General features: G+C 43.8%; 1 protein-coding gene across 1 annotated transcript; it reads left to right on the forward strand.

Annotated features, from left to right (window-relative positions):
- The first annotated feature begins 11219 nt into the window (after positions 1-11219).
- On the forward strand, positions 11220-13426 carry LOC146579957 (uncharacterized). Its single transcript, XM_085269551.1, has 2 exons — positions 11220-12407; positions 12864-13426. Exons 1-2 carry the CDS (start codon positions 11243-11245, stop codon positions 13376-13378), a joined length of 1680 nt encoding a protein of 559 aa, XP_085125677.1. The 5' UTR covers positions 11220-11242; the 3' UTR covers positions 13379-13426.
- Positions 13427-13826: the final 400 nt, after the last annotated feature.

Consider the following 13826-nt stretch of genomic DNA (forward strand, 5'->3'; position numbering starts at 1 on the left):
TGTTTTTTAAAATTCACCACAGTTAGAGGGAAACGAAAGCATGAATCATTGAGAATGCAAGAAAAAAAAAAGTCTTTGAAAATCACAGATTTATTCCGCAGAACCAGGCTCAGGGAGGAGCGGCAATTTGCCTCAACCTTGGGGCGAGGGGAGGAAGACAGGACAAAAGACACACGGTTTCTCGCAGCTTAAGTGCAGTTTTTGGTTTTACGGCGGTTTTTCCCGAAGTCGCAAAAGTATGACGTTACAACATTCTGATTGGTCACTTGCAATGTTGATGCTGGAACAACACCAACATGACGATATCAGATCGTGCAGATTACTAACAGTGTCAGAGAGAAAAGTGGTGAGGGATCCAAAGGTATCAACTAGCTGGCCCCGGGGGAAATGACTGTCAAATACCACAATTTCGGTTTTCTTTTCATTTAAGATAAGAGAATTGCCCAAAAGCCATTCCTTGACTTCTCTCATGCACTCTAGGAAGCAGTGCATGAGCAGTTATTATTAATCTCTGGCTCTCGTGCCTTCCACTAGGTGTGCTGCTGGACAGCTCTTTCAAATTGGACAAACAAGTGTCCTCTGTAGTCAAATAGCTTCTACCAACTGCATCTTATTTTGAAGGCTAAGCATTATGTACCACATAAGTCTTTATATGATCAGTGTAATATGAATAATTTAGAGATCTCAATTTCAGATATGATATGATATGATATGCCTAATATTTTACTGTTTCTGGTGCACTCTGCTTAAAGTTTACTTACACTTCTCTTTATGATAAAATTGTTTGAACACTTTCCAATAAATAAAATGATAAAAAGAAAGAAAATGGGAAGTTCCTTTAAACACAGCTGAAAAGGTCATTTTCTATTCATTGTTTGCAGATGTGCACGTGTATCACTACACTTAGTAAATGCAGTAAATCTGTCAATGAGTAAATCTGTAAGGGAATGCAAGAAAAATGTCTCCTTCACTTCTAATAATACTTAAATTATGACTTGTAGCTACTGCTGACTTGGAGTCAGCAGTAGCTACTGTGGAACTGCTGTCAGATATTGTGGTTCCAGTAAGATTGAAAACTGTAAGCTGGAGGTTTCAACTGTAATTACCTTCCCTATTGATAGACATCTGCCGCATTCCTCTTTAGTCTCCCAAGCGAGCCATAGAGGTAGTTTGTCTGTGTCACCAACCTTGTGGTGACTGCTTGTGACATCTGTGACACATTTTTGATGTTCACTGAAGTTTCTAAGCTTCAGTGAGCAAGGTGGCGATGTCTTCAGCTGGAAAATGAAGGCAATAAGGAAGTGACCCTGAATCCCCGCTTGGTTACTAGAGTGGGTTTCAATAATCGATTTTCTGATTAAAATCGATTTTAGCTTGAATAAAGCGATATCAATTCATTAAATCCTGAATGAATTTGTAAATGTAAATATATTTTGCCAGAATCTCAGGTTAAACCTCACAAACTATTTCAACACCCAGCTAAAACAGTAAATGACAGCAGATAAACGGATTCCACACAAAGACGTAAACACTAAGCGCAGACCCGACGCATCAGGATCTGTGAGATGTTGGCCTCTTTCACCCGACGGCACGTACACAGACATGCTGTCGGCGCTGAAAGCCGACAGCTCACAGATTCTGAAGCTGCAGGTTTTGTCTCTCTCCGATCAAAATTCACTGAACCAGCAACAAAAGAAGATCAAAACTACGCTTCACATTTGATAAAAATTGCCATTTATTCCCTCTGACCTTTGCTGTTTTGCTCCCACCACGATAAAAGCCACACTTCCTGCACAGCTCTCTCTCTCTCTCTCTCTCTCTCTCAGTGAACTTCAAGAACAGTTTCCCATCTCAAATCTCTTTTTTTCTGCATTATTTGTTTGCTTATTACGCACCAGTCTACCGTTGTTTACAGCACAGTCTGCTGCTGTTTTTTTTAAATGACTTCGTACAAGAAAGTCTAATTTCTGCTGTTCAATACCGAAGAAATTTTTACTTTTTAAAATTATGAGAAATTGCAAAACCCTTAGCTGTGTCTCTAATAAAACCTCTGTAACTTTGCTCTGCTTCACTTCAGCAGCATCAGGTAATGTTCATATGTTGGTTCATGGTTTTCTTCTGTTTTTGATCTACTGCAGAGTATTTTTTAGGTTATCTGCTATAAAAAGACAAGCCAAGAAAATCTCCTTCATGTTTTTCTGTGTTTTATCCTCAGTTACTTTGACAGAATGGCATCTGCTGTGATGTTTACACCTCTGATGAAGTCTCACAACTGTCAGTACTGATAAATGAAGAATTACAATATTTCTGTCTGAATCAAAATTGAATCAGAATGGAATCGGTTCTAGAAATCCCAGCCCAATTGGTTATGCTGCAGTAGGTCCTGGCTGCTGGGTGCTTTCTATGTTTTTGTGTTTCTACACACCTCTCTGTATGTAGTCACTACACTGTTAGACTTTTCATCGCCACTTTACGGTAACATACTGGCGTCACTGTTGCCAGCGTCATACTGTGAAGCCGTGTTACGGTAGCTTACCGTTCTGCAGGATGATACCGTTTTTTGCTGGTGTGGTATAATACTCTTGCACAAATTATGGTAACGCTCCGTAGCCTTTTTTACGGTATCTCACTGGCGACAGTGACGCCAGTGAGATACCGTTATGTCGCTATGTCATAAATTACATCAACAAAGTAACATCATACTGTGATTAAGAAATTGGTATACTACCGTTTATTCACGGTATGTCACTGTAAGCCCGCTGCAAGGTAATAAACTGCAATATATTAACCAGTAACTTACCGTTATCACGCATCATCAGTACCAAAAATATTCATCTCTGCTAGAGGATACCGTGTCCCAACAGGCGGCCATTTACTGTTTAACAGGTCGGAATTGACCGTAATTTCAGTTAACAGTAACATACTGTAAGAGACTGGAGGGTTCCAAAGAAATTGGATGGATGGATAGATAGACACACACACACAAAATATAATTCATGTGCTTCACACCACTTTATTTCAGTTCTGATTTTTCCCTGCTGAAATACACATTTCCAAAATCAAAAACTGAAAAGAACTGAAAACATATTTTCATTGAGGAAGCACTTGTTTTTACTAAACCATGTAATCCATTATTTTCTCAGATGGTTGTACAAACAATAACGATATGATGCAATATCCATATCATGGCAGACAACATATGCTCAGGTGTTGGGTTTTCTTAGTTATATTTTGTAGGGTCTTAAACCTACAGTGTGAAGTGCCTTGGCATTCATTTTGTTGGCACCATACAAATAAACTGAATTGTAATGAATATAATATCAAGCCCCACACTTCTGCCTTTATATACACTTTGTCCAAAATACTGGCTCACACCACCAAATCAATGCACAAAACAGGGTCCACAAGGACATGGATGAGCGTGTGTGGTGTGAAGGAACTTGACTGACCTGCACTGAACCCTGATCTTGTTTTGTGGACTGAGTTCATTGATTTGTAGGGTGAGCCAATATATGTGACAATTAAAGTGTAAGTAGCTGAAATAATTTTTAACAAACGGGTAAAAGAAGGAAAAAAAATCAAAACTGTTGCACTCAAAAAACCTATTGGACAGAGACAGCGTCTTGCAAGATGGCAAGAGAGCTTGTCTTCATTGTTGCTCGTCTTGTGTAAATGTCCAGAAAGCATGGGCCATGGATCATCTGTGGAGACATGGGTAACAACACATTGGTCACTTAAATTATACAAGAAATTCACTAAAAATGGCAAAAACAGTTACCTAATTTGAAGTTCTCCACTCAAATTCAGTAAGCCGCTGGAGGAAAGTTGTGACATGAGGGTTAATGTGAACAACCTTTCGCTTCACAGTGGTCCCAGTCCTTCTGCTTGTCCCACACTTGGAGGTACATTTTGTTCCCTCTTCAGGGTTTATCCTTACAAAAAACCTGCACACGCTGACTCCTGGTATTCCAGGTTCAATACATAGAATGAACCAAAGAAGATTACACGCCCCTCTGCACTCACCATCCAGCAGGTGGCGGTCATTGAACTTTGTCCTTAAATGTATAGGGGCAACATGTTGTCATTATGCAACATAAAATAATTTCAATACTTCACTTCTTCACACTGTCTAGATAGTCATAAAGCAAATAGCTATGTACAGTTAATTATTAATGGCCTTATGTACATAAGTCCATTTTAACATATTATAATTGTACATAATTGGGAATTATTCTGCACATGAAACACACCTAACAAAGAGTCAGCCCAATTAAATTAATTGGTCGTAAAAAAGTTATCTTTCTTCGGTAGGACCCGTTATGGTAAAATTTTTCAAAATCGGTTAGGTTAAAATTATTATAGGACGGCAGCCCAGAAGTCTGCTAAGAAGCACATAGCCCGGGGGTTACGCCCCCTCCTGGCCGTGGACGCGCGGTCTTGACCTGTCGGCGAACAGGGGTAGTTCAGTTTTGGTTTAACTGTGGGGTACAGGGCATCCCGAAATAAGCTAGGAGTTACCGAGACTCCTCATCGTTTGAAACGGTGTCATGTGCTTGTTTGGACAAAGTTAAATTGAGTTAGGGATTTTAGAAGTTAGGTCAGAAACTGTTCCCAGAAGTAACAGATACTGTTTGATTGATTACAAAAAAGTGAAGCTTTCTTCGGTTGGACCCGTTAATTTAAATTTGTCGAAATTTGTTAGGTGCTGAATTTGTCATGTCTGTCAGTGGTTGTAATTATAAGACGTCTTTTGTGAATAGAGTTTTGTCTGAGCTTTGTGTGACCCTGTGTGTGATGAGAGCGCAGCTGCAGCGCTGAGAGCTATTTTTAGACGGTGTGAACATGCAAATGAGTGTGTGGCTGGGAGGAGAACAGAGCTTTTCACTTCCTGCCCAGAGTGTGTGTGAGCCTTAGAAGCAGAAGGCCTTTTATTGCTGAAAGCCTGTAAAGAAGCTGCTGGTTTTGATGTTATAACAATGTAAATAGTTTCTGATTTAAAAAGAGTGGTTTAAATAATTTTCAGACACACCTTGCAAATGTGCTTATAATGAGTTGGCACTCGGCCTTTGAAGGTCAGAAGCTTCGTTCGGCGTGACTGTCCGGATTGATAAAGTGTAGTAAATGCTTTGAGTGCAGAGGGTTAAACGCAAACAAGCTTACAAACACATAGGCTATGATCAGAATAGGTCCCTAGAAGGCTTTTGAATGTTTTAAACCAAGTGGGAATCACTAGAACGTTATTTGTTAATCACAGTTGATTTATGTAATGTAAAAAAATCATTTAAGACTGAGTAACTTCAGTTTTTGAGGAGCATAAGAGAGTGTTCCTAGGTCAGAGTAAGCTGCTGTAAGTCAATTGAAAACAATTTAATTAAATCTTAAATATTTTATACTGATAACACAACTGATTTTAAGTCATATCTTTAAATAAGTAAAGTTCATGAAGTTTTCTGAGCTGCCATGACACAGAGAAAGTGGAGTGTTTCACCCTGAAAGGATGAAATGATGCTCTGCCTTTGTTGTCAAGTTCAAACATAGGCCTTAAATAAATATGAGCCACTGATAAGCGTGACATAATTAATAATCTCAAACAATAAAGCACATTGGGTGAGTGACCCAGATAACAATAATTTATGAGCACGCAATAAAGTGGACCTGTTAGAACCCCTTTGACATTTGTCCCTTCAACAATAAATGATTATATTGTGTCCCATGCACTAAACAGTCCCATTTAATACTGTTAAATCGTTGTTTAAATAGAATAAGCAAACATGCCTGTGCTTTATTTTGCAACCTGTAACATACAAATAGCAGAGGAAGACGGTCAATTGGAGGTGACCTGTAAATGTCACATAGTGACTGAGGAAGGTGTTTCACCTTATGAGATGACAGTGTGGTCCGTGATTGAGCTGCATGAGCTAAATGCCTATATACAACGTTGCCTATTTTTATTTCAAGGCTTAAAGGAGATGACTGAGCATGAAAATGATCCAAATTGGGAGCCCACAGAGGCCGCCCACTTTGCTCAGGCTATGATAGAGTCGGTACTAGACGGTTTTGATTTTGATATGCTTGCTTGGGAAATAATATAATTATCTGTGGAGATGTCTCCAAGCGATTAGTAGATTTAAAGGAGACAAATGTGTGCTTGAGAGTGCGTGGTTGAAATTGTGTGTGTGGGTGTGCGTTTGAAAGGCTTTGAAACATAGGTTTGATTTGAATAAAGCTAATCACAGTACTATGGTTTGGCATTGAAGTAGAGCGAGCTATACAGCTAATTATTGAGGAGTTTGGAATTAATTGGTCCATTGCTCCCTCGCTCGGTAAACAACACAGTGAATTTGTTAGTTTGTGAGCAAACATGATATTGCTTTGGAGCAATTTTCTGTGAAAAATTTAAGGCTGTGTGAATGCATTTGAGCTGTGTTATTGTTTTGTGCCCCAAAGTTAATATGCAGTGTGTATGAGTTTATAACATTTATGTTCCAGAGTGAAAAGTAGTTATTAAAAGTGAATAATGAAAGAGGCTTGGTTAAGTCTTGACACACTGCGTTGGCTGTGTGTCTTACCAAGCAGATCACAAGGAGACAGTGACCCTGGGAGGAGCGAAAGTATTTCTGAAAGCTAACAGGCAGACATTGCGGAGTGATCCAGAAGGAGGAGCCGTAAAACGTCACAAAAAAGGGAGGTAAGCTTGTGTTCTAGGATAATGGCTGACGGCCCGAACATGACACCTACTGGGCACAGAGGCTATAAGCCTCTAAAGGAGCAGCAGCAACAATTAAAAAAAGCTATTCGTTTAGCTTCCCCTGGATCAACAAGGTTAGCTGAGAAGGAAGGCAAAGCAATGGAAGCTGAGCTAAACAAGCTTATTGCTTCCCAACAGAGAGGGCTGGATGACAAAATAGCCCTAAGTCTTGTGCTCAAAATAGAAGGAGAGAGATGTGAGCAGCAATTGCAACAACTGCAAGCCGAGGCAGAGAAACGTTCAATTAACTGGAAGATTAAACAACAAATCAAGAAACTACAGCAAACTCATGCAAAGTGTTGCAAGTGGATGTTCTTGTGGAATGGAGCATCTTCCTGGATGGAGGAGGATGACACACCTGAAACAGAAGATATGGAAAGCATAATGGAGGCTTTGAAACAACTGAAAGACCAAAATAAGAAGCTGGAAAACCAAATGAAGAACTGGATTCCAAAACCAGGAGATGCTAACAAGTATCACACAGCAGAGATTCTTCCTTGGGCCACGTTAACATCTAATGCCGTAGGACGACAATATGTCATGCCTGTAATGACCCTCAGAGGAGGACAAGTTCAAGGCCCTGATGGACAGACGGCAGTGGTTGTGGGAGGAGTAGCTGATGTTGAATACACCAGAGCACCACGGGTGTTTCATAATGAAGGGCCTATGACAGTTAAATGTCAGTCCCTGAATGGGGAAGGGAAAGAGATAACATCAGCCGCAGAGGAAGGCTTGCCTTTGCCTTCTTGTTCACATGAGGGAGGAGACAGGCCAAAAGCCGAAGCATCAAGAGAAAGCCTGCCAGACCAGACTGGAGAAGCGGATTGGACCCCAACAAACGAGGAAATGATTTCACCGGTGGAAAGGATGGCACAACCGGCTTTCATCGGACTGCCAACACCAGCAAGAGAAGAGCAGGCCCAAACCAGGTCAAAACACTCCAAAGCAATGGCCAAGTCAGACACATGGGCAGGAGAAGTATTCGGACGAATGCTTGAAGCCCCGCAAGGGCTATTGGAAGTATTAAATACACTGAAGACCGTAAAGGACAAAATGACCAAAAGCATGGCAGAAGAGGAGAGCGACAAAGATTCATCTACCACAGAGGAGGAAGAAGATGATGAAGATAACGACAGAGGAGGAGTCGCGTCAGAGCCAAGTATAGCCAGGAATCTTAGGTCAAGACAGGTGAAAAAAGAGCAGGGACAGAGAAGGCCTATTTTTAAGAGTTCAAAAGGCAAGGGAAAATTGGGACAGTGTAAAACTGTGACCAAAGCAGAAAAAGCTGCGGGTACTCATTATAATTTGCCTTTAGTGGCTGGTGCAAAAAATGAACCAGTGTACCGCGCATACAAAGTAAGAGATTTGGAGGCATTGGTTAAACAGCTTCCACCTATAACTGGGGGAGGAGCAAGGTGGTTGCGTGAATTAGGCAGACTAACAGAAGGAGAGGAGCTTGCGATTGGCGATTTTCGCGCCATTTCTGCGCGGTGTATGCTCGGTGGTGGGCTAGCAGATGTAGAGGCTATAGCTCGCACAACTCGCCATGCAAATGATTTGCCTTACCATGAAGTGCAATGTGCTTTGTCTGACGCAGTCCGTGAAAAGTACCCAACCCCTAATACAGGAGCCATACCTAAAATAATTTGGGACCCCCAAAACACACCTAGAGAGTTTTTAGAAAAAGCCAGAGATCAGTGGTTGTTAGAAACAGGTACCCATCCGGGTAGAGAAGGTGAACATCGGGCATGGTTTCGCTCAGCGGTGCTGGCAGGGCTGCCAAACCAGGTCACAGAAGATCTACAGAAAAACCCAGATTTTGCCGTAGCAGATTCGGTGCAGTGGGAAAGACACGTCTCACATCGTTTGCAGCTGGAGCAGGACAGGGCGAACAAGCAGAAAAAAGAGTTGGAGGAGGCACAAGCGTCTCTACTCAAACTACAGTTGGTGGAGGCCAGAAACAAAGCCAGCGAAAAGAAAAAAGAGGAAAAAGAAAAAACAGAAAAAATTATGATAGTTGCGACCCAGCCTGGTCCTGGGCCTGAATGGCCAGATAGTGGCCCGGGTCCCTGCACTAATGACGGATGGCCCGCCAATGCACCAAGGCAGAACCAACCCACAGGGAATTGGGGAACCGGTGGATCGTACAGAGGGCGTGGTGGCTCAGCGGGGGGAGTACAAAGAGCTCGTGACACGGGGAATCTCAGCAGTGTGCCTTGGAATGTCTGTTGGAGGTGTGGAGCAGAGGGTCATTGGAGCAGAGATTGCCCAGAACGTCGTCAGAACAATCAAAGAAGAGGCTACCAATCCCAGGCACGTGGAGCTCCGAGAGCAAGAGGTGGCTCTAGGGGAGCATATCAGGCCCCAAACCCGAGTGCAGCACCAGCCGCGCAGTATCCAGTGGCTGACTGGAGGGAGGACCAGTACTGAAGGGACCCGGAGGGACCAAACAGTATGGTGGTGGCAGATCCCATGCTGTTAATGACTATAGAAGGGACAGAATTGCCCTTCTTAGTAGACACTGGAGCAACATATTCAACCTTGAGAGCAGCACCAGACAGTGCAACGTTGTCCTGCCACACAGTGAACGTGGTGGGTTTTTCCGGGATCCCGACAACTCTGCCAGTGACTGACCCAGCTTTGACAAAGCTGGGCAAGCAGACTTTGAAACACAACTATGTGGTGTCATCGCAAGCACCAGTAAATCTTATGGGCAGGGACCTGCTCGTGAAGTTGGGCGCCACAATCACATGTTCAGCAGATGGATTATCTGTGACTCTGCCAGGGGGCCAGCATTTTCCGTGCCTGGGAACAAGTTCAAAGACTCAATATCTGCTCCAAGACTGTGAAAGAGCAAAAGTCAACATCTACTGGGGGAGATTAGTGAAAGAGGATGTTCTGAGGCAATTTCAGCTGTGGAGACCCTGGATAATGAGCTTGGCAGTTTACTCCCCTCCGCGCGACCCTTACCACGTTACCCTGTTTTATGATAAAGAGAATGACGACACCTATCGTGAATTATTTCAATCTGATCTTGAAGGTCAGACGTGGAATGTGCAAACACATGACATCTACATCGGACCAGAAGGTGTAGCCGCGGCTGTGAAATTAACTGATGAACAACGGCCTTGGTACAATGTGGAAGAAAATTCAACCCCTCACATTACATTGGCGGTCCACCAAGGTCATGGTGCAGGTGATCTAGGTCCAATGGTCAGGCGAGCACTGGACGACACAGGGTGGCAAAGAACCCAAATTCCTAACTTATCTTATGCTCCAAATTGTAAAACCTATCGCATAACTTGTGCCTGTGAGGATACAGTGATCTTGGAACATAAAGAAATTTCAAAAACACATGGTGAGGAGTGTGTAGATCATCCTCACGCAGTTGCTGGACTGTCGAATTTGCCTGACAGTCTATGGTCAAAAGGGCCCACGGATGTTGGCCTAGCTAAGTGTCCTCCTGTCTTGTTCCAGCTCAAGTCACACACACCAATCAATAGACCACAGTATAAACACAAACCTGAAGCAGAGGCAGGAATTACAGAAACAATAGAAGGCCTGCTAAGGGCCGGGGTGTTAGAGCCCTCTCACTCACTGTGGAACACACCAATTCTACCAGTGGAGAAACATGGAACAGGAAAATACCGTATGGCACATGATTTGAGAGCCATTAATGAAATATTGCTCTCTACTACTGCACCGGTACCAAATCCGTACACAGCTTTATCAGCTATCACATGTGACCAAAAGTGGTTCACGTGCATTGACCTGGCAAATGCATTCTTTTGTCTTCCTCTGCATGAGTCACTCAGAGACATTTTTTCATTCACATACAGAGGCCAACAACTCAGATACACACGTTTGCCACAAGGCTTTGCACTTTCTCCAGGCATTTTCAATCAGGTGCTTAAAGAAGCCCTGTCGTCATGTAATTTGCCTAATGATTGTACATTAATACAATATGTTGATGATCTTCTCATTGCAGCCCCGTCAGCAGCGGATTGTTCAGCGGCATCGTTCGTTGTGTTAAATAGGTTGGCGGAATGTGGCTTTAAAGTAAGTAAAGACAAGCTGCAGTTAGTTCGCCCTGAAGTGACCTTTTTGGGCCGGGTAATCGCACACAAATCAGTGGGTTTGATGAACACACACAGAGACCAAATTTTGACACACCCAAAACCGCGAACTGTGAGAGAAATGCTTTCTTTTCTTGGTTTAACAGGTTACAGCAGGCAGTTCATTCCGGATTATGCAGGCAAAACTGCCCCTTTAAGGGGCCTAATGAAGCAAGTTGGTGTTCGAAACTTTAAGGCTGAGTTACCTTGGACGCCTGAAGCTGAAGCCGCATTTATTAGTGTAAAACAGGACTTGTCAAGGGCCTCAGATTTAGCCACACCCAATTATGATGAGCCATTCTATTTAGATGTTTCTGAGACAAACTCAATTATAAATGGAGTGTTGTTTCAGAAAAAAGGGGGGGGTAGAGAAGTGCTCATGTATGTTAGTGTAAAACTACATCCAACAGAAGCAAAGCATCCTACATGCACACAACATGCAGCAGGGGTCGCTAGAATTATCCAAAAAACAGCACATGTAGTGAGAGAACACCCACTAAAAATACTCACTACACATAGCATAGTGGCATACGTAAATTCACAAGCATTTTGTATGTCACCACGGGCACAACAGAGACTGAGCAAAGTCTTAGAGGCCCCAAATTTGACATTCACACATGAAGGAATTAACATGGCAGATTTAATGGGTGTAGGGGAACCACATGACTGCGCCAAAAGAGCACAGATCGAGGAAAAGATTAGAGAGGACCTGAAGGCCGAACCCATACCGGGAGCTGAGGATTGGTTCACCGATGGATGTTGCCACCGAGACGAAGGAGGACTGAAACCAGGGTATGCGGTGGTCTGCAGAGTAGAAGGAGATTATCAGGTCAGAGAGTCAGGAAGGATTGAGGGAAAGCAGTCGGCCCAGAGAGCTGAAGTGATAGCCTTAGCTCGAGCTTTGAGACTAGCCAAGAACAGGAGAGTGAACATCTACACCGATTCGGCATATGCGTTTGGAGCAGCGCATGTGGAGCTGCCTCAGTGGAAAAGAGCAGGATTCAGAACAGCAACCAATGCACCTATCTCCCACAAACATGAAATGGAGGAACTGGAAAAGGCCTTGGCTGACCCAGAGGAGGTGAGCATTATAAAATGCAAAGCTCACTCCCAAGGAACCAGTATGGTGGAAAAAGGAAACCAGAGAGCAGACGAAGCCGCAAAGGAGGCCGCAGGCTACAAAGGACAGAGACAAATGATACAGGTAACATCAGAAGAAGAGATACCTGTTGACCTGATTGAGGAAGTTAAACGGGCCCAGGAGGAGGCATCCCCAGAGGAAAACGGGGTGTGGAAAAACAAAGGAGCCTGGCAGGATGGACATTTGTGGAGGGGGCCAGACGGGCGCCCCGTGCTGACAGCCAAAATGGCAGAACAGAAGGTGGATGAAGCCCACGGACTTGCCCACGTGGGGAGAGCCCAGATGGAAAGAAATTTGTGTCATTGGTGGCATCCTGAGCTGCGAGGAATGATAAGGGAGAAGGCCAGGATGTGCTTAATCTGTGGGGCACACAATCCTAAGCCAGCAGTAAAACCGGAAGTGGGTAAGTTTCGGCCCCCTGAGAGGCCGGGAGAGGAGATTGTTATTGATTTCACTGATATGATTGATTCCGGGCCGGGCGGTGTAAGATATTTGTTAGTGTGTGTTGACGCTTTGACCGGCTGGCCAGAGGCCTGGGCTACAAAAAAGGAGGATGCTAAGACTGTCATTAAGTGTTTAATCAATCATTATATTCCCCGTCATGGGTTCCCGAAAAGAATTAGATCAGATAATGGAACCCATTTTAAAAATCAAGATTTGGAAAAAGTAGAAAAAATGTTGGGCGTCTAGCATAAATTTGGAACGGTCTATCATCCTCAGTCTCAGGGGAAAGTAGAAAGAATGAACCTAAATTTGAAAAACAAATTGGCAAAAATCTGCGCGCAAACAGGGCTAAATTGGGTCGCAGCCCTGCCGGTTGCGTTGATGACCATAAGATGTTCTGTTAATCAATCCACAGGTTTTACACCATACGAGCTGCAAACCGGGAGACAGTTTCCGGCACCTTGGACGGTGGGCTCGGGTGAACGGGACAAAAAGGGGAACCGGTCCCACGCAGACTACTGGAACGAGCTAAAGGCGCTAGTGTCCAGTTTCACGAAACAGGCGGCTTGTAAAGGGCCCACAGGAGAAGGAGAGGTCCCGGACGCGAAAACAGTGTGGCTGAGAGTCATCAAACGAAAGTGGAAGGAGCCCCGCTGGACTGGTCCATATGAGGTATCGGCTCGGACGGCGACAGCGGTCCAACTGAAGGGGAAAGGCGACACCTGGTATCACTGGACGCAGTGCGCAGCTGCGCACGAGGGCTTGGTGAGGAAGGATCAATCTCAACTCGACGCAGGTGAAATTGAGCGGCACAATAATCCCTCACACCTGTGCAACGGACCGACCGGTAGTCTACCCGGAAGGTCAAAGAAAGAAGAGCAGCCAAGGAGGAGATCGCCGCGCCACCGAAAAGGAGCGGTACCACACTGAACACCTAAAACAAGAGAGAGGCTCTGATAAAGGGCTTTGAACTTTTACTACACCATAACATTCACATACCACCATGCCATCACAACAATTAGACACTGGTGATGAAAGAAGAGTTTCAAAAGCCATCACAATGTTCAAAATTATTATGAGTTTGATGTTAACTATGTTGCTAATCATGGCTATTTGTTTTTTGATTTGTTTGTTGCAGACCGACCCTGGAAACCAGTCTGAGCACGGAGGCCATGCCAGTCCGGCGTTGTTTGATACACCAAGTACATCACACGTGGTCCATAGTGATTTAAGGTTGCGGGCAAGAGTGAAGCGCGAGGTCTCTGGTAAAAAGGATGAGTGTCTCAGCACATATGGTGGTTTAGAATTAGATTATGTTATTGGCTCCACAACTTCCTTTACGTTTGATCTGTGTGATGTTGTTAATTGCAGGGACGTC

Source organism: Mchenga conophoros, linkage group LG3 (genome assembly GCF_057382185.1).
Source record: "Mchenga conophoros isolate Kocher_MC1m ecotype Shallow Benthic linkage group LG3, M_conophoros_male_GT1.1, whole genome shotgun sequence".
NCBI lineage: Eukaryota > Metazoa > Chordata > Actinopteri > Cichliformes > Cichlidae > Mchenga > Mchenga conophoros.

Coding starts and splice junctions, on each gene's coding strand:
- LOC146579957 (XM_085269551.1), top strand. CDS start 11,243: ATGTATGTTAGTGTAAAACTACATCCAACAGAAGCAAAGCATCCTACA. Junction 12,408..12,863: donor AGCAGTAAAACCGGAAGTGG/GTAAGTTTCGGC, acceptor ATCAATCCACAG/GTTTTACACCATACGAGCTG.